The 20,467-nt window shown below is 28.8% G+C and overlaps 1 protein-coding gene across 12 annotated transcripts in view; it reads right to left on the bottom strand.

Moving 5' to 3' along the window:
- l(3)mbt (lethal (3) malignant brain tumor) overlaps window positions 1–20,145 on the bottom strand; it is a 96,350-nt gene extending 76,205 nt beyond the window's left edge. The window contains exons 1-8 of one of the 12 annotated variants that reach the window (XM_076463836.1): window positions 18,299–19,101; window positions 15,484–15,522; window positions 14,831–14,893; window positions 10,071–10,262; window positions 5,550–5,650; window positions 3,802–5,022; window positions 3,066–3,324; window positions 778–928 (exon numbers count right to left, since the gene is read on the bottom strand). In XM_076463836.1, coding sequence (XP_076319951.1) covers window positions 778–928; window positions 3,066–3,324; window positions 3,802–5,022; window positions 5,550–5,650; window positions 10,071–10,251 — 1,913 coding nt within the window. In that variant the 5' untranslated portion in view covers window positions 10,252–10,262; window positions 14,831–14,893; window positions 15,484–15,522; window positions 18,299–19,101. Of the gene's footprint in view, window positions 1–777; window positions 929–3,065; window positions 3,325–3,801; window positions 5,023–5,549; window positions 5,651–10,070; window positions 10,263–13,798; window positions 14,105–14,830; window positions 14,894–15,483; window positions 15,523–18,298; window positions 19,102–19,171; window positions 19,313–19,865 lie in introns of those variants that run through there. The other 11 variants (XM_076463832.1, XM_076463841.1, XM_076463837.1 and 8 more) reach the window with 11 other exon arrangements.
- Window positions 20,146–20,467: the final 322 nt, after the last annotated feature.

Raw genomic sequence — 20,467 nt, 5'->3', positions numbered from 1 at the left:
AGTGAAAGGATTAATAAGGTAAATTTCTAGAATTTTATTTGTCCCAAAAAATGAATTTTCAATAATAATTACTGAAGGAGATCTTGAACACAAATATTATGCTTTCAGTTTCATTATTCAGCTTCCACCAAGTTACACAAGCAAAAATTTCACATATATATAGAGCAGTTTCTTTTCAATAAGGCATTAGTCCTACAGATATTAATCCATGAGAAACTGGGATGATTTTATCTTTGAAGATACTCACTCAATAAATAGGGTGTACAAATGTAACTCAATAATGTAAAAGATATTGACTGAGACGTTGCTTAACTGTTGGAAATAGTCCTTTGACCTATTACTATCATAGCTCCATTTTGATCAAGGGTAAACTTCTGCCAGTACCGAGTACCAGAATTTTTTTTAAAAGTGGTATTGGTACAGAGACCAATTTGAGCTACCTCATTGTTTTTTTTATATTTACACATCAGTTGTTTTTTTTTCTTTTTCAAAAACAGGTCTACTTCACCTAGTTGAATATCTCTCTCTCTCTTTGTTTTTGTTTTGAGAATTTCACCCTTGCTTTTGGTATTAGTTAATTTATAATGCGTATTTATATAAGTTCTCTGTCCAAAACTGTGCTACAGTTGTTTTGTACAATATTAAGGTATTCTACCAAATGTAAAAAATAATAGAAAAAGTGCATTTTTTGTGGAGTAGGAAAAAAACACATAGTAACAAACAGAATGAACTAGAATTTCATGTGCAACTGGTTTTTTAATCATTAGAAGAACTTACTGCCAAACTGTAGCACATTCTTGACTGCAAAACTTTCCATTTTTATAGAATTCATTTTGTAATCCATAACAGCCACAGTTTTCGCATTGAAATATATCTTCAGAATGTCCCTCAGTATTTGTAGTTTCACCAATGTTCACAGAATGAGAATCTGTAATAAAACATTAATTGATATGTAATGAATACAGAGAATAACAAAAGAAACAGTTTAATTAAAAAAATTGAAGATTTTAAGTTGCAAGTTATAAAAAAGAAGTATGTAAGATTTATTCTGAATTGAATGCCATAAGAATAAGTTAGCATTCCTGAACAAACCACAATTAAGATCAAATTATTAATAAAATATTATTCCCTCAACAATTAGGTAAGAAATATTTTTATAGCATATTACTGGTTACAAAATGTTTTATTTTGTTTATCATAATTCTACTACAAAAACTATGAAACATAAACAAATTAATCCATAAGAAATTATTATGATTAACTCTCTCATAAGGGGCTCAGTCAATTCAATCTAAAAACTGATCCCTAAATGACTTTTATAAATTCTAACATGTTTCATGTATATTCATGAAATATTGCAAACTTTCAGTAAGCTTTAGGAATCATTTATAAATCAAAAAATTGTATTTTTAAGGAAGTATTTACACTAAAAATTTCTCCACAAATATGTGGAGTCAAAGTGTTAACTGCTCTGTGTGCAAAGTGATTTTCATACAAAAATGAAAAATATTTTATTTAATCTAAAATAACTCAAATTGTATTTGTATAATCCATAAAACCTTCTTAATAAATGTAAAATGTTTTCCTTCAATAAAACTTTATATTTAACCTTCTTTATTTCCCAACCCTAAATAGGTCAGTCAATTTCACAAACCTTAGAAAAAAAATTGAAATAAACCTAAATTACTATTTTTTTTCTATCTAGAATGACTTCAAATTGCAATATGAAACTACATTTGTTTATCCTAAATAGCTTTAAACTTGTACTACTATATCTCTTTTTATACTTGAATTTTATTGTTTTATTGTTCTTTGAACCATACCTAACTAATAACAAAATTGAGTATTCCCACCACAGGAGTTGTAACTCAATTGGCAAAAGTGTTGTTCACATAACCCTATCAAATTATATAATGCATGGGCTACTTGTGAGTTGCTCACAAGCATTTGTTATGAAAATATGTAACATCTTTATTCTTTATTTTACCTAATTTAAACTTATCTAACACAAAAAGTTTCTAAGCTTCACATCTGAGTTACTTTTACAATAATAAATAGAGAATACTCATGAAAAACAAGAAATATAGTACTTATATGGGTTCTCTTTGCTTTTGCTGTCATATGTCAATGAAACTTAACCCTACTTTTTATACTAATGTTAATACTGTACTAACTATTTTTTATTCAGTTAAATAAGGCTTCAAATAAAAGAAGAAACAGACAATCTCCTATAACTATCAAAAACTTTCTGCCCTTTAAGGTATGTGAAAAAAGCCATTAAAAATTCAACTAAGTTTGTTGATGTGTTCCCTGTAGGAATAAGGTTTGAAATGGAAGAGAAACAGACAATTCTTTGTACAGAAAACAATGTAATATAATATGTCATTTAAAAAATGTGATTTTTGGCTTTATATAGGTTATAAATAATATAGTACTTAGCTGACAATTTATGAAAGAGAGATTATGATAGGTAGGAATGGTAACAGGATTCTCATTTTCTATTTTATTACTCTGTCACCAAATAAGATTAAAGACTATAAAACCTATGCTTTGCCTGAGCAATGAAGATATTATGATGAGTAGTTTCTGTCAAATTTTTAATTTCTCCTAAGGTTGGTAAATAAATTAGAGAAAAGAGGATACCTAGTAAATAAATATCACAATTTTTATAGCAGGAAAACTCAGGAATTTTTCCCATCTTGTCCTATAAAATTAAAAACTTAAATAATAAATATTAAAGTCTGGATTATTAGCTACTTTTTGTTGCCAAGCTTATTTATACACCATGATAATCGAGTAGTTAAATTTTCAATGTAACTCACTAAAACTTTGTCACACTGTGCAGAAAAAGATGTTCATAGTGAGAGGGTTAAACATGTTGATTTAGAATAAATATGAATTCTCCCATATAAAATGCCATAATATTTGAGTGTTTCAAAGTTTAAAGACATCATTAAATGTACATTATCTCTAATATATTTTGTATAATATTTCAATGTGTGAAAAACATGCATTTCCTAACCAATAATAAGAAATTAAAATAAGAAAACATAGCTATTTTCTACCTTTTTCACTTTTCACATCACAAGAAGATTGTTCAGAATTTTCTTTGTGATTAACAGGTGACAAGCATTGAGTTGATTCTTTTTCTTTATTATCCATAAAAGAAATACCATTTTTCTCTTTATCTTTTTCCCAAATTTCAGCTGCACTGCTAATTTTGAAGTTTTCACCTTCAGTACCCTCCAAATTAACTTGTGTGTCACTTCCTGTATTATCATTTTCTGTCACCATCTCAAGGATCCCAAATTCATTAAGTTTAAACTGCCAGAGGAAAAAAATATTTTGATGGTGTATCTCTTTCTAATATTAAAAATTACAATCAAATAAAAGGTTGTGTTTCCTTTTCAGTTTCATTCTGTCAGTAAAACTAATTCCTTATCCCTAAAACTTTGAAAATATAATACAAAAAAGTATCTATGCATAACAATATCTAACCAGGTGAATTCAATATTATTTAAATTATGGCCCAATGTCATAAACAAAAAATCATTATTGGCTGTTTTTCATAGTATATAATTACCATTTACTTTCACAATATTGTCTATGAATTATTTTCACTTGATTTCTTTTTATGAAAAAAATGTTTTCTGTTGGTCAAATTATATTAATATAATTTTAGTTGTGTTTGCATTCATTATAATGTCATGGGATTAATTTATAATTAATTTTTTTTGTTATGTTGTGATTATTTATTTAGAATAATTAATCTAGACTTCTTAATATGATGCTGTTTTATACCTTGATATTACTGCCTGGAAGAGTTGCTATTCCATCTTTCCAATCCATTGCTTCAATAGGATCAAAGTCAGGATTATTAGGATCTGTCTTAGAGCCATTACTTGAATTATTTTGAACACTTGTATGTACCAAAGGAGTTAGAACTGGTGATGAAAATCCTGATGATGCTCCCACAGTTAAATTTGGGGCAGAGTTCAAAGTCAAAGATGATGCTACTGATGAAGCAGACACCAATAGAGGTAGGGCTGCTGAACTGGAGGACTGAACAGAAGACTCAAGTGGACGGGGAGATAATGTGAGAAGAGGAGGAACAGAAGTCTCAACACCAGAAACACATGCTAGTGAAATAGGAGGTTGGATACTCTGTACAACTTTGATGAGTCCACCTGTCCCTGGAGGACCAGAAGCTAAAGAGCAAGAAGCAAGAAGAGGTACGGAAGAGACTCCAGAGGGTAAAAGGGGAAGGGCTACAGATGCACATGGCAGACCAAGAGTTGGTGGAGTTAGCACTGTTAAACCTGATGCAAGGTTCTTTGGAGCCAACACTGGTAAATTTGATGTATTTGTTGATGATATGGTTGTCAACAGAGGTTCTGTAGGTTTTATACAAGAAGGAAATATTTCAGTTAGCCTTTTCCTATCCCCTATCATAGGAACTGTAGTAACTGGGATCTCAGAGTTTAGTTTAGAGCTAGCTGTAATTTCAGCATGACCATGTGTAATTTTGCCTGGAAGATTTACATTACTGACTGGCACTGAACATGAAGATGCTGTTGTTCCAATGATTTTTGAGATTGTTCCCATTGGATGCTGAGATGAGAAGCATGACACAGATGATATAGAGCAAGGTGTAATTGTGGCAGCATTGGACAATGTTACTGAGCCTATCATTCGGTTTGGGGAAGCAGATGGAACTAAAAGCTGTGGTGAGCTAATAGAAGGACGAAGGGAGTTAACAACAGCTAGAGGAGGCTGGGGAAATGAAGGTCCAGCTGCTAGCCAACTGATATTTCCTGAAGTTGGAGTAAGAGGTGGAATGCTACTAGATGAAGGGAGTGAGGTTTTGGTGATATGTACAGGTATTGAGATGGTGGCTCCAGCCATCGTGACTGTAGGACCAGTAGAGGCAGCACTCAAATTGCTTGGGATGAAACTAAATGTTTTGGTTGATGGTTTCTCTTGTACACTAGAACCGCAGTCACTGACTACCGTTGTAGCAGACTAGAGAAAACAAAATATTTATTAGTTTTGCACTGAAGTCCAGTTTCTTTTCAAAATAAAATAATTTTATGTAAGATAATTAAAACAGGTTACATTAGTAAAAATCAACAAAAATAAAAGTATACTTTAAGCAAGACCTTGATACAGTGTTACCTTTTTTGATGGCTTACCTCAGAGAATATATCTGTGTGTATAGACATCATAAAATAACTATACCACAACAAAGGTGAAAAAAATCCTCTTCCTATTTCATAACCTCCAAATAAGGAACACTGTTTGAGATCTGTATTCTTTTTTTATATTATTTCATATTATTAATGGAACAAACAATGCGATTGCATACAACCCTACTAATTTTAATATGCAAAAACTGTTAAGCTTGTTATAAATAAAATAATAAATGCAGTCAATGGTAATGTTACATATACAATTATACAAACACTAGCTAGAAGTTTTGATCCAAGAAATTCACATGAGCAGCTCTAGTTAGAAATTCTGATCTTAAATAGTTACACAACAGCACTCGCCTGAGATTTGGTTCCAGGTGTTCCTGGAATACCTGAAACAGTTACAATAATTGGTTTCTGAAGAGGATTCCCTGGTGTTTCACTTCTAAAGTCACGAGTTACTAAATATAAGAAAATGTAGAAACATGGAGAAAGTGATATTCTTTATAAAGAAATATATAACTCTGAATAATCAATTTTCTTAAAATTATAGTTCAAAAAAACAACACTACTCAGACCTCATCCCTGTTACCTATTCTATATAATGACTGAAATAAATCTTTATTTTGTGCATCTACTGGTAATTCAATAAAATACATAATATATTATGATCTTTTAACATATACAATAATTAAATTATGTCCTATGACATTTTCCCTATTAAATTTTTAATACATATTGAGTAATATATCAGGTGGTTTCTTATTAAAAATAATATATATAAAAGTGCTTCACTTCATGAGTCATATTCTAATAACAACAAAGAAATGTATGTCTATAAGAAAAAAAATTAGTTCAAAATGTCACTTGTTATGTACAGTATTAAGTCTGATGCTAATGTATATTTGAAAATTGAGTTGGATTTATTTCTTAAGACTGTGTAAAAATTAGTATTTACCAGATACTGGTGTTTCAAATACTTTCAAATTTCTATTATTATACAGAACACTGAATGGCTCATGTGTAAGAAACAAGAAATACTTAAAAAAAACATGACCACAATGCAAAAAACTTAAGATACCAGAAAAGAGTAAGCTCAAATGAAATAAGTGCTCTTTCAATAAGATTAAATTCTTAAATCTTGCTTTTAGTGAGGCTTAACCTAGACTAGTAATGTTATATGCACATTAATAGGATATTTTCAAACTATATTGTTGTATTATATAGATACCCATTATCTGTAACTGAAACATCAGGCCAATGTGTTCAAATTTAAATTACATAATTTATTAATGATTCAGCACAGCAGGAAGACCTTTAACAAATTTTATGTATTATATACTGCATTTGACAAACTACTTTGATTTTCTGCAGGAAAAAAGGCTTCAAGACTGTTATACTGATTGAAAATCATTATAGTTCAGTTCTAGCTTCACTTTCAATTATAAACATTATAAACAACGAGAAGATTAAAAAAGAAGTGAAAGTACACTCATTAAGAGTGTAACAAATATATATATACAGTGCTAAATTCATACCAAAATACAGTCACTCACCATTTCAACACATAAAAACACATAATTGCTTTAGGTATGTACATGTCTTATTTTAGTACTCATTACTCACATTTATAGCAACATCTCTTCATTTTTCGTCATTACTCATACAGCCTATATCATCAACCATATACATTTTACAATCAGTAAACTATCATATTTGATTCAAAACTAAATACAAATGTTGACTGTATTGATCTATGTTTGTATGTAAATTGCAAGCATCTATACAAAGCAAAGAAAAAATGTTGTTTTGAAAACAGTTGTTGGTGTGTTAGACACATTCAGTGATTGATAAGTTGGTTTTTTTCCCATTAAAGTTGTCATCAACTTTGTATACATTTATAAGTTACTGGACAAACACTAACTTGATGACAAGTACTCAAACTAATTTTCAAGTTACTTATGAACTTTAGATTTGGTTATTTATTAACTTATTGTAAAGTGAGTATATACTAAAGCAATTAGAAAACTGATTTTGTGGAATTTACATATCACTTTAAGTATAATGAAACATTTATACTTTATGTATGGTATTATCTATTCAATGCTTTTATTTTTTATAAAGTGTTAGGGCTATGTTATTTTTGTGCTATTAGTCACTAGGATTATCTCTTACATAGATTATACTGTTAATTTATTTTATTAATTCAAACTGATGTTTTTATTACAATATATGTTATGTAAAATGTATATGTTCATACATTTGTACTTTTAAGGCTAAATATTTGTTTGAAGATGACTAAAAGACTCTTCTTGGCATCAGTGGTATTTCTGGTGATGGTTTTACTACTTCTAGCATTCCTTTTTAAGATAATATAAATATAGCTCTGCATGCATAAGCTAAGAAGACATTAAGAAAGCTTCTTAAAATAAATTACTTGCTTTCTATGGATGGATAGCTTCTGTTGGCATTCATAACTGTGGTTAAAATGCAAAAATAAAATGGGGTACAACTGATTTTCATTAAAACAGTCAAGCAAGACATACCAGTTTATTTTTGTACTACTTTACAGAACATAAATAGTTTTGGAGTTGCAAACACAAGTAATCTAAATAGGAGAATTGATATTGTATTCAAAGGTGATAGAAAGGTTTCAATTCCAATGGAGAAATTCACTTAAGTGCTAGTTTCAGCTATAGCTGATGGAGACTGTTAATACTGAAATTTACCTGAACTGGTAATCAAACTGAAAAAATGACAATTGCCTTTGGCTTCTAGGCATTCAGTGCATTTCCTAGAGAGTTGAATTGCCACTGAATTATAGTGTATCTAAATTATGTGGTGATGTGAAAGACTTCAATGACAACTATATATTACTTATTCAAACAATCTGGAATGTTCAAAAGACACTGGGAAACAACTGCCAGTGCATTTGGTGTGAAGCATTTTAATTTTCCCAAAGTGCATAGTACATGATTTGTTGCACACATAAGACATGGATAAATCATGTACTGAGTACTTAGCAATTCTTAATCTAGCAATAGAGAATTTTCTTGTCAGTTGCAAGAAGAGTAGCATTAGCTAAATTTCACAGATTCTTAAAATATGAAAGACTTCACTTTTCTGTCAAAATGTTGCTTTTACAAAGATGTGCTGAATGCATGTTCTATTTTGTCTATGCAGTTTGAAAAAGAAAATATTTCACACTATCAGATAATGTCTATGGTAGAAAAAGCAAGGGATACTTTACATGAACAAGGAAGAAACTTCAGGTGTGCAATGTGAAAATCTTTTCAAAAAGTTCAAACTTGAATTGGAAAGGAAACTGGGTTTCTGCTACCTTAAGATCACTTTGCTTAAGGCAAGGCAGCAGAAAACAACAAGCAGGGAATTCACTGTCATCAATGCTAACTACGGTCAATGAACCATTAAACTATAGACAAACTAAGAATTACAGTCATTCTTAGTGTGCAGACTTATCTTAAATCAAGATTCTCCTCATTTGAGAGAAAACTTTATCAAAATATGTTTGGGATAGATCCAAAAAACTAGGGTAGCACCACTAGTTCAATACTTAAATTTAGTTCCAGAATACTTTTATGAAATACTATAATGATTAATTTTCATAAAACTAAGATAACATGAAATAGCTGGATCTGGACAAAGAAAACAACATAGGTTCAAACAATCGCAGAGGTGAGAGACAGTAGGAGGGAGGTAATAGAGAAAGAACAATCATTTTCCCTAGCAGTTGAAATCTTAGGTAGAAAATTTAGGTTTGGATAGAGGTATAAATAAGTATAATGAAAGAAAGTGCATAAAACATTCATAGAATATATATTTGAACAACAGCAACATACGTGAGAAGGAAGTATGTCTTCAAAGAAAGATAATATAAAGAACAGGAGGCTCAAACATTAGTTTCAGTCAGTCACAAGAGTATGGAGAGATTACAAACTATTCTGTGTGTAGAGTGGAAGTATCACCTTGAAAGTTGTAAAATACACAAAATATGTGTGAATGTCACTGTTCAAGAAACTTTGAAAAGTATCTTGAAACAAGTATGTATTGTGAATGCGAGATTCAATGAAGCATTGAGTCTGTTTTCGTTTAATATTGTGATTTTAAAACTAATGAAGTATTCAGATCAGTGTTAGATATGATATGTGTTAAATTATTTGATTAATTAGCTGTGAAATTATAGAAGTAAATTTATATGTATATTAGCAGTAACACCATTAACAAGTAATACCCGTAGAAAGTGAAAACATCACTTATGAACTAGGACCTTCAACTGCTGCAAACATTTGTTATTGTTATTTGGACTTGACTTCACATTATTTTTAACAAATAATTTAACAGAACTGAGCAGCTAAAGAGCTTTTAAAACAAATTCACAATATTGATATCAGAAAGATAATTTGAAAAAGCTTCATTAGAGTTCAGAAATGTTTCCAAGTTTTGTTTGTGAACTATGTGATTAAGAACAAAGGACATATTGACAGTTAGCCCAAAATTCTGTGTTTATATTTAAGAAACTAAAATATAAGTAGGCCTTGCTTAGCTAAAAAAAAAAAAACCAACAAAAAACAAGATTTAGGAATTCATATGCATGTAGAAATACATGGTTAATTGTTCTTTGTTTTGTATTTATGTATGTTCACATCTTTCCAGCTTCTCAATAAAATCTGTTGCAAATACTGTTATTGACAAAAAAATGAGCGAGGGTTAATTTTTATTTCCAGTCAATGTCTTAGTCAGCCTGTGAAACTTTCTGTGACTAGCTAGTTATTTTTCCTTGCTTGTACTTGCACAATAATGTTATTGATAGAGAAAAATCTGCTTAAAATATCCAAGGAAATGTTTCTCTAAACTACTCACCATTGGTGAAAGTTAAATTGATAACAGTACTGTTCGAGGCTTGTGTTGATGTGTGACTTGAACGAGTTAAACCTGAAGGCGTCGTTGGAACTAGTGATATAGCAGAGTTAAGAACAACTGGTTTCTTCACTGTAGTAGCTTGGGATATTGGTACTGTTGAACTGCTTTTAGGTAAGGACATTGTCTACTGTGCTTCAAAAGAAACAAGGGAAAACTGTCAAACACAGTTTTATCAGTTGAATCACTTAACTGGTAGGTGTTCAAAAGGAAGCTTATATTATAAAATTAAGCAAACTAAACATGTAAAAAACAAACTACCCTTAACATGTTAATATTTTCATGTGAAACTGGCTTTATCAGTTGGATCTATAACTATAGAACTTTGAAACAAGGAAATGTGATAATTTTACAGAAAGTTTTGTAGCCTATCAATGTATATTTTATATCTAGGAAGTAACATACCTATTATTTTTTTTCACAGTTGATGTAATTTAGAAACTTAAATTTTGTGTATTCAAGGTTCCTCACACTTTAAAAAAAAAAATATATATATATATATATAGTTCCAAGTTATCTAATGTCCTTGAAAATACTTCCTTTTATAATTTATAATAATATATACTTAATTCTATACATTTACTAATGCCATGATTTCCATTGCAATAAATAAACTTCTGTAAAGGACAGAAAGCCAATTTTAAACCACAGTTTTTGGCCAACTTTCAGAGATCTTCCTTAGTACGTGATCATCAACTTCCAATGCCACATTTACATAGACCAAAGTCTTAAAATGCCACTGAAGTTGCACCAGAAAAGTTATTATATATATATATTGGATGTGGCTGTATGGGATTACTATGATTTCACTTTCTTTGAGCAACTTCCTCCTGAAAACAACCATTGATTTTTTAAGTGTGGCTAGAAACTTGTGACCCTTTTTCAATTTCAAATCCTTGTTTACTATCTTGTTAATAACACCAGAAAATACATTAATTTTATATAATGGCCTTTAGAATAAAAAAGACCTTTCTTTTTAAAATCTCCATTACTCCAAATGGCTTGATGTGTGGTTTCAGAACCATTGCTATGCAAGTTTTCATATTCCAACAAAAACCTCTGAAAACTCTCTTTCTTAAAGTGTTGTGTTCTTTGTTTCTATATCATTGAACAATCATACATACATTCAGCCATATGTCTATTCTGGTGACATTGTATCTGTGGATGGTTGGAGGTTTGTTGTGAAGAAATACATAATTTTACCTGTAGCACCATGCAGTGGCACACTACTACATTAGCACATGTACATTATTCTTATATTTCATGTATAGTAGCATTGACATGTAACACAGGTGATACTCCATTTATACATAATATAGCATGAAAACATGATTTCTACGCAGAATGTAGGGAGTCACAACAGCTGCATCAAGTAATACATATTTAAATTAAAATTATGACATTTCTACACAGACAAGAGTTGTGGCAACTCAATAAATATATTTTTAAAAAATAAAACATAAAAATGCCATTAAGAAATACATTAATTTGACATGTAGACTATATCTTTCTATTCTGAATACAAATAACTATTATATTTAAAATAATGCAATCCAGTGAGAAAGAAAATTATTTTAAGATTCCTTAAACTAAAATGTAGAATAATTCATTGCAAGTATATATGTTACTATTTCTGGTAAATCATAAAACTAATGAAGACACAATAAGTGTTACTGAAAAATATTTCTTTATACTACGCTATAAAATAATATACTTACAGAAACAAACTTTTCAGACAACATTATTTTTTGGACTTAATATTTTGTAAGTATTCTAAAGATTCAAAAATATTACTCATGCAAAATACAAAAACATCCAAATCAACAGAAGATTCTGCTTATCATAGACACCCCCTTACTTTTTAATACACACAAGTTTGGTTAAATAAATCATCATGTAAATTATACGTTTAACAGAAAAGTAGTCCATCACTCAAACAACCTCCAAAGTTTTTGATTTTAACAATTTTCACTTCAATCTGAATAAAATATACGAATTATTTTTTCTTCTTATTAATAAAATAATAATAAAATAAATAATAAAATCACCAAGAACCTTATTTTTTATCTTTGACCATGTTCCTTTGGTTCACAATAGTGTTTACACTGGAATATTTGTTGTGTCTGTATTCTCTTTTCGCAGTTTTCATAAAAATGATATTCTTTTAATACCCCAATTAAACTTGTGCAAAGAAAAGTAAAAAACTACAATATTTTTCTAAAAGCTTCTCAGGATTAATCATAAAGTTATTTAACATACAGTTTATAATTTTTAATCATGAAAACTATTTAGCTGCTGTATGTCAAACATCAGATAAACCAACAACACTTTGTAAGTTAAAACTCACTGATAAACCACATAAATATCAAATGATTTCATCTAATGAAGGTAAAAATAAAACATAACCTATTACTGCACAAAATATTATTGCTTTTATTTGTCATTGTTTTGCCATAACAGCTTTACTGGAGAAAATAAAGACACCAACTAATTTAGGCTTGCACAAAATAGTTCAAAATATTTCAAGTCTGCACATAAAGTGGACTTCACCTGAGAATATATAAGCAAACTGAAACTAGATGCAAACAAACAAGGTTATACAATTTAAAGAAACATGTTTCATTACATTAAATACAAACAGTGTAATTAGTTAACTGAGACTTATTACTGAAGTTAACAGGGATTCTTTGCATTTCTATCTAAAATCCTATGGCAGTGAGTAAAAATGTTTGCTGTTGTGAGACAATCAATATCAATTATTGATGAAGCAGTAATGGCAAACACCAGCTTAAATAAAACCAGTTATGTTTTCTAGAGTAACAGATTGCATTTAATTTCTGCCTTTAACAATTAATAACTTTCCAGTGTACTACAAATTTTAAACTTTCCTAATGAAATTAGCTCAATAAAACCTTTATTCTTAACCTTACTGATCAAATGTTACAGCAACTTAATCATTAACACTCAATCTTTTTTAAGTAAAACACTAAAAAAAAAGAAAACACATCCACTGCATTCATAAAAATAAAACCGCCTCAGGTGTACAAACAGTAAAAATCTATACAAAGCAAATAAATCCTCTTTTATTTATATTTAATTGATCTCATAATCACTTTAAAATATAAAACTACACAGTACTTTTTGTTTATTAACACTTAAAAGAATATTACAGATATTTTTTTTTTTACTGTAAAGTTCTACCAAATTTTGTGTTTCATTTATTTTACAGCTGAAATCTCACACACACACACCCCTACTAGTTCACAACAAGCAAGGTGTCGAATCAGGCATATGTTTTTGTGGTTGTGAACACCGTGCATGACAGAAAAAAGAAATGGCACTTTTGCAGCATAAGTTAAGAAAGGCATGGGTTTGATCCTCCCTCCCCTTACTTATGCATGTCACTGACAATGCTTATCCCACTTCAGTAACAGGACAAACTCAAACTGTTTCGGCACAACATTAAATAGTAACACTCTAGAACAAGTTATTGTATTACTTTACCAATAGTTTAAAAAGAAAATTTGCTTCCAAGAGAAGCTAATTTTATTAAAGTTACTAATGAAGGCATATTTTCAAACTCCACACAACAGTGTAATTTAAATAACATATACTGTAGTGTAGACTTATAGTTATAATGTAATATAGATTTGATTAAATAAAATATATACTTTTTAGCTTGCATTAAATAAAATTACACAATGGCATCAGAGGTCATACAGAACTAATGTTATCTGGTATTAAAGTTCAATTCCATGTTTATACAGAACTACAAAAGTTCTACTATACAAAATAGAAACTTAATAAAGAAATACTGATGTCACCATGATAATATATAAAGAATATATTGCTTGAATGTGCGAAACACATCTGCATAATTAAAAATCTTTTATCTACATTTTAACATTTTAATTTTTTACAGAACCCTGAAAAAATGCGCGATCATCCTTGTGAAATTAAAGTAGCCATGCTAAAGTATATTAATAGAACAATGTATGAAAAGCTTTTAATAATGACAGATTTTAGGAAGCATTTTTTATGATATTTATTCATTATAAAAGGTGATAAAAACGTTTCAATAATTCTATCCAGTAAACATAAAAAAAATCTTGTAACTTTATCTACTACAGCGCCATCTATTATCTCTATACCCACCAACTGTCTGCATTGCAGACAAATATGATTGAATTTCAAGCACCACTTTTGTTATTTACTCCACTGTCAAGTATTTCATTATTCCTTTCATATAGTTTAATAAAAACTAGGAAAAATAACTAACTTTCCTGTAATTCAAAAGTTGAAATAATGCAAAAACTATAAAGAAAGCACACATAACAAATGGATATTCGAAACAGCGTAGCGTGGAGATTAATATCATGAATTTATATATCAAACTTGGATGTTTCATTAGAAAATCATGGAAATTATGTGGCTAAACTTCTAACACCTAATAACTATTTTAGTAATGTATACTAGCTTTTTGAGAATAAAATTTACAAATATATAGTTCTGAATTTGCTTATAACGTTAAACTAAAGGTAAAATTTGGAAATGTTTAAAAAAAAAACAATGGCGGATCGAACAAGAAAATAATAATTTCTGACTAACTGTTCTATATCTCTAATTATTTAGAAAACAAAATCTTTATTCTTAAATTGTATACAATGAAACAAATATTAAAAAAAAAAAATCCTTCGGCTTACGACTAGAGAGTACCGATATTCTTTCCCGCCATTGGTGGAAACTCCTCCCACTTAGTGCCTCACCTATAGGTGCCAATGAAATCACTAAATATGTATGACTATAAAACTCGCAAAACAAACCTTTATTTTATTCATAATTGTTTATCGAAATAACATGTACAAAACTCGTAATTACATTTGTCAAGTATTAAATGAAAAACACAGACACACCTAAAACAAAGTTGCAAATTCTGATCATAAACGTGCTACAATTATTTTTGTGCGTACGAACATCACAACAGCTGAAGCTTTTTTTTTTTCCTTGAAAAGCTACACGATTGTATAGAAATCATTTGTAATGCGTTGGTTATTAATCTGTTACTTATGAATAACTGTAACTGGTTTAAAGCAGAATTAAATTCCATATGTGAATTTCAAAGTTTTATGAAAACAGTTGATTGAGATAAATCGCTGTTCGGGCAGCCATTCTGCTGATTATAACTGATATGTTTGAACTTTGCCCTCAGCGATTCTTTGGTATTAGCAAAATTTACTACCTTTAAAAATAAAGTAAAATATATTTAATTATTATACTAGAGTACACTACAAAGTCGTTTTTTCTATCCAGAAGTACTTGTATTTATATTATTTAATAAATAAATTCTCAAACTTACCCGTTTGCACTTGTACATAGAGCCGCACGTGCACCAATTCTGGAAAAACAACTTTCAGGTTGTTTCAGCATAATACAACCAATATTTATTATGCGCTTTTGTTACTACGCTACATTTATATGGCCGATCCGAGCTTCGTTTTGTGACAGTTCCATGAAATTGTTTACATTGTGTTCAACTGTCATATAATAAAATTTATGAAAAATTCGTTTACATTTTGGTAACATCATTAAAAACGTACAACGAGAAGACTGTACATGCTCAACTACAATAAACACAGGAAACATTTGGGGGCTGGTAAATTACACAAAGTATATGACTTTGAAACACATTAACCAATTTCCATTTTTATATAGAAGTTTTCAAAAAACCTTAAAACTTACAATCATGAAATACAGACAGTAACAGTACATTCACTGTAACTTCTATTACTTGTCAAAATATGATTAAGTCTTCAAGAAAAGATTTCAAAATAAATCAAGTGGGTATTAATTGATATTTTAAAACAGCAACTTTTTAATGTGTCAGTTTTACTTTCTTAATGAATGTGAATCTTACTGTTATAATATTCTTGATGCTATTAAAAACTGTATTCCACCAAACTAAGTTTCAAATGACAATTTCAAGTAAAGTTTTAATAGTTTGAGATTACATTTTCATAAAAACAAGACTGCATTGCACATTCATTGGTCAATATAAAATCCAGGTAGGTATTCACATTTCTATACTAAAAACATTCTTCAATATTTACCCTTGAACAAAGTACATTATAATTTACAAGTATTGGAAATATTTCTGCTAACTTAAAGAAATTCTTTTTAGACTGTTGATTTAACTGAAATGAGTGATTATCATTTATTATTGCACACAAATTTTACAAATGCTTAAATGCCCAATTTTGATGTATTATTTTGTAGCTTGAATTTTATTTTCAAACATCTTTTCGTCATTGTTTTATGTTCAGAAATCAGTAACAAAACAAGGAAGAAAACCTTGCTTGTGAAAATCTGAAAGAAAGTTGTCTTTCATACTTTAAATATATCAACAAAAATAATTCTAAAAGCTTTAAAAAAAGTGAAGCAATTCTTGAATGAAACAATAAATTCAACTGATTCATGTTATTTATGTTTATTTTTCTATATGAATGTTACATGTATTTTCTGATGAAAGTAAGGTTTACTAAAAAAAATGTAGATAAGCACTTGTTATGTAACAATTTTGTTGATAATTTACACATTTTTTATTAAATTACGTGAAGTACATTATAGCCTTAGTTGATTCTTTTAACCTCTCCCCTAAAATAAACGGACTCAGTTTTTCTGTTTAAATGGAAAGAAGCTGTTTTAGACCAACTTCATCACAATAATTTGTAGTATATTAGTATATCTGTTTACTATTTGTAAAATACAGGTACTAATGAAGTGTGTAACCAAATTTTTATTTACCCAAGTAACTATTTGCAAAAATGAAATACATAGCTATTTACAAACTTTTCAAATTAAAACACATATCTCTCTTCATATATATATATAAACACTCACAGAATTAGAAAAGTTACAAATTACAAATAACTAAAATTAACCATTTACTGATCAAGAAATATATGATAATCTCGTATCAAATAAGTATCAAATTTTAAAAAATTTACATATTTGCTAAAAATATACACAAATTGTATAATAAATAAAAAAATATTTATAAATTCTTCGAGTATAGCCTTGTACACCAGTTTAAACCATTTGATATTTGATACATCCATACTTGAATTGAAATAAATATTATGCAACTATGAGAAAGTTAGCTATAAACTTACATATGAAAGACTTGTGTGACTGACACATTGGACAAAAAAATAAATGAAGTTTTGTGTTAAATTCCTATCACAAAAATATTACATAATTGGAAATCTATATACCAGGAGTACAACACAATTTATTATTTACTCACTTAAATGAATATGTTAAATAGCATTAAATTTAAATGTATGTAAATGTACAACTCACAGCAATCAGATTTTCAGAGATGCTTAGTGCAATTATCATGAAATTTCAGCACTCAATACCAAATATGAAATCAAGCTGTATGTTGACATGTAATTACATTTCATGAAAAATGCTTCAAAACTCTAGTTTATTATAATAAGATTTTTAAAGGTGTATGAAAATTCTCTTTCTTTTATGCCCATATATGTGAATACTCAGTATTTTCAAAGTATGCAAAAACATAAATAATACAGTTAATCTTGCAATTATTTTTAATGTAAAATTTGTCCATTCACATACATCATTAAGGAGAAATAAAAGATAATGTCAACTAAAGAAAAGCTACAACTGGTTGTTTGAGAAAAGCATGCCATATGAAGAAAAGAGAATTTATTTCAAGTAAAGTATAATCCAAGTAAAGAAAATAAATAATTAAAATCATAATTAATCCAAAATACAATATAGATTAAAAATATGATAATTTAAAAATACTAATAGCATGTATTACTAGGGCCATGAGTTACAATTTCTGTATAGATTTTTGATGTAAATGCATGAATGTAGAATTCTCTTAGTGTTGATTTAAAAATTGTTTCTATAACTTTATAAAGTAGGTATTTTCTCCTTCATTAACCCTCATAGGACCTTATGCTATACATGCATTCACAAAAAAAATAAACAATTTGTTACCATGTTTACACAAAATCACAAATTAAATACACTCTGAATTTTATCAATATACATGTATATTTTATACAGATAAATTTATAACTACCATCTTCAAAGTTGACAACTGAAACAGAAACTCATAAGAATTGAATAAAATCATATACCTGGAAAATTAACTTTCACTTGTGAGGAAGTATGGGGCTGACTTTTTCCAGAGAGATTATGCACATCCTCTAACAAAAAACTTCTGATAATCATTAAGGCAAATGACTAATAAAACAGTAACTGAAGTATCTAATATTCCTATATTTGCAGCATTAAATTTCTCATAACAAAAAAAATTATTAAAATAATTCTAACAAATAAATTTTAAGAAATTAATATATCTCTTATAAAAGTTTTTATTAGTCATTTGCCTTTGAAAAATGACACTATTTTCAATATCATATATTACTTCATATATCAGTCTTCTAAAAAAAGTAATGAGTATTTTATGTTATCAAGCATAAAAATTTGTTCACATCTGTAATTTAATTTAAAAACAAAGCAAATTACACAAATCTAACTGCTAATTACGCTCTTTTGTTAAAAAAGAATTATGTTAAACTCATACGAAAACCGTAATTAACTTTTAGTTTCTGTTAGTTTTAGGCCTGGTAGTGATTGTAATACTTATCTTTTCCTTTTAAGCTATGATAAAATATTCTAATTTGTTTGACACACATGCGAAGGCATATGATTTTCGTCAAGAAACACTATTTACATTATATTTTTTAAACTAAACAAAAAACTAATAAACTGCAACTTGTTATTTTTTGTTACGATAACCGCTTTCTTCATGACGTGATTACAACGCCGAAGAACTCTTAATTGTAGTTTTCTTACTGTGGCAAACATGTTGTAATGTTCAACACATTTTAGCATAAAAGACTTTATCTTAATTTTGCGTTCAACATATAACACAGTAATATCAAAACGCATATTAATATACAATATCATTGCTCAAATAAAAATATAAGTGAATCGTGAAACTTTACCAAAGCTTATCTCTCTTCAAAAAATAATATTTTAATGTCGAAAAAAGTTCACCCTGCTTTACGATTCGACAGAAAAGAGAAAAATAGAACGAAAGAGCTGTAAGTACAACTAAATTTTAATTTAAAATTACAGATGAAGCAACAACAAAGTTAAGCAAGTAACTACAGACAAAAGTCTAGATGTATGTACGCAGCCTATATATATATATATATATATATATATATATATATGTATGTATGTTGTTGTTTTTTTTCAAAATAACATATTACTTATCCTCTGGAATACCTCTAAATCTGTGATAGTTGTCACATGCCGAAAATCACCGTAAAAACAACAGTTGTATAACTTTTTGTGGTTTTACTCTAACCATCCATAAACACTTTTAAAATATTTAAAATATATATTTCAAATTTTATATTTTCACTCATAATTTCAATTCAACATTTCACGACTAAAACTCGCCACACGGTTGCTTGTACATATACATAGTTACCGTATAATACCAATAACACTGACTATTTGTCGAGCGATGAGTAAATAAAATGTTGTTTCTAAGTTTATTATAGGTATAAAATTATAAAATTACTATCAAACTCGCTTGAACAAAGATAGTTAACTCCAATAAAAGTGTTTTTTAGTCTTAGTAGTTGATATATTTGTTAAAAAACGAGAGAAATGCGATGATAGTCATACCTTTTTATCAAAGTATCCGCCATCAAATTAGGAGTTTTCGTAGTAAACAGAATTTCCTTGCTTAACGGTTCTCTGCGCATGCGGCTATTCCGTGTATCACCCCTCCAAATATAATGCTCAATATTGTGTGCTTCATGCATAACTGTTATAATTGATACGTGGATCTCAATAATCTTCCATATATGATATAAGTTTGTGTTAACTTTATTTATTTTAATTTAAAGCAGTTATAATAGAAGGAAACGTTCTTACTAAAATCTTCCAATCCCATTCAGCATTTCTGTTGACCTGGTGAGATACAAAACATACGTCCTTCATGGCGAACATAAGTTGAACGGTATTTGATATTCAGTTTAATTTTACTGTATATCTAAATTTTTTACCAGGAATATCAATACATATATTGAATGAACATTGTATACTTATTGCGGTATAACTGTATAAACATTACGAAAGATTAAATCAAGTAGATGGCCATTTGTGTATTATATTTCCTGAGCTTTATGAAACAAGACAGTACTCAAGGAATACAGTGTTTTATATCACTTGAGTGAATGTCTATATTTTTCAGGTTATTTTGCTGTGCTAGGACGTTTTTGTTA

Source organism: Tachypleus tridentatus, chromosome 10, assembly GCF_004210375.1.
Source record: "Tachypleus tridentatus isolate NWPU-2018 chromosome 10, ASM421037v1, whole genome shotgun sequence".
Lineage (NCBI taxonomy): Eukaryota > Metazoa > Arthropoda > Merostomata > Xiphosura > Limulidae > Tachypleus > Tachypleus tridentatus.
This window is presented reverse-complemented; position numbering and strand designations above follow the sequence as displayed.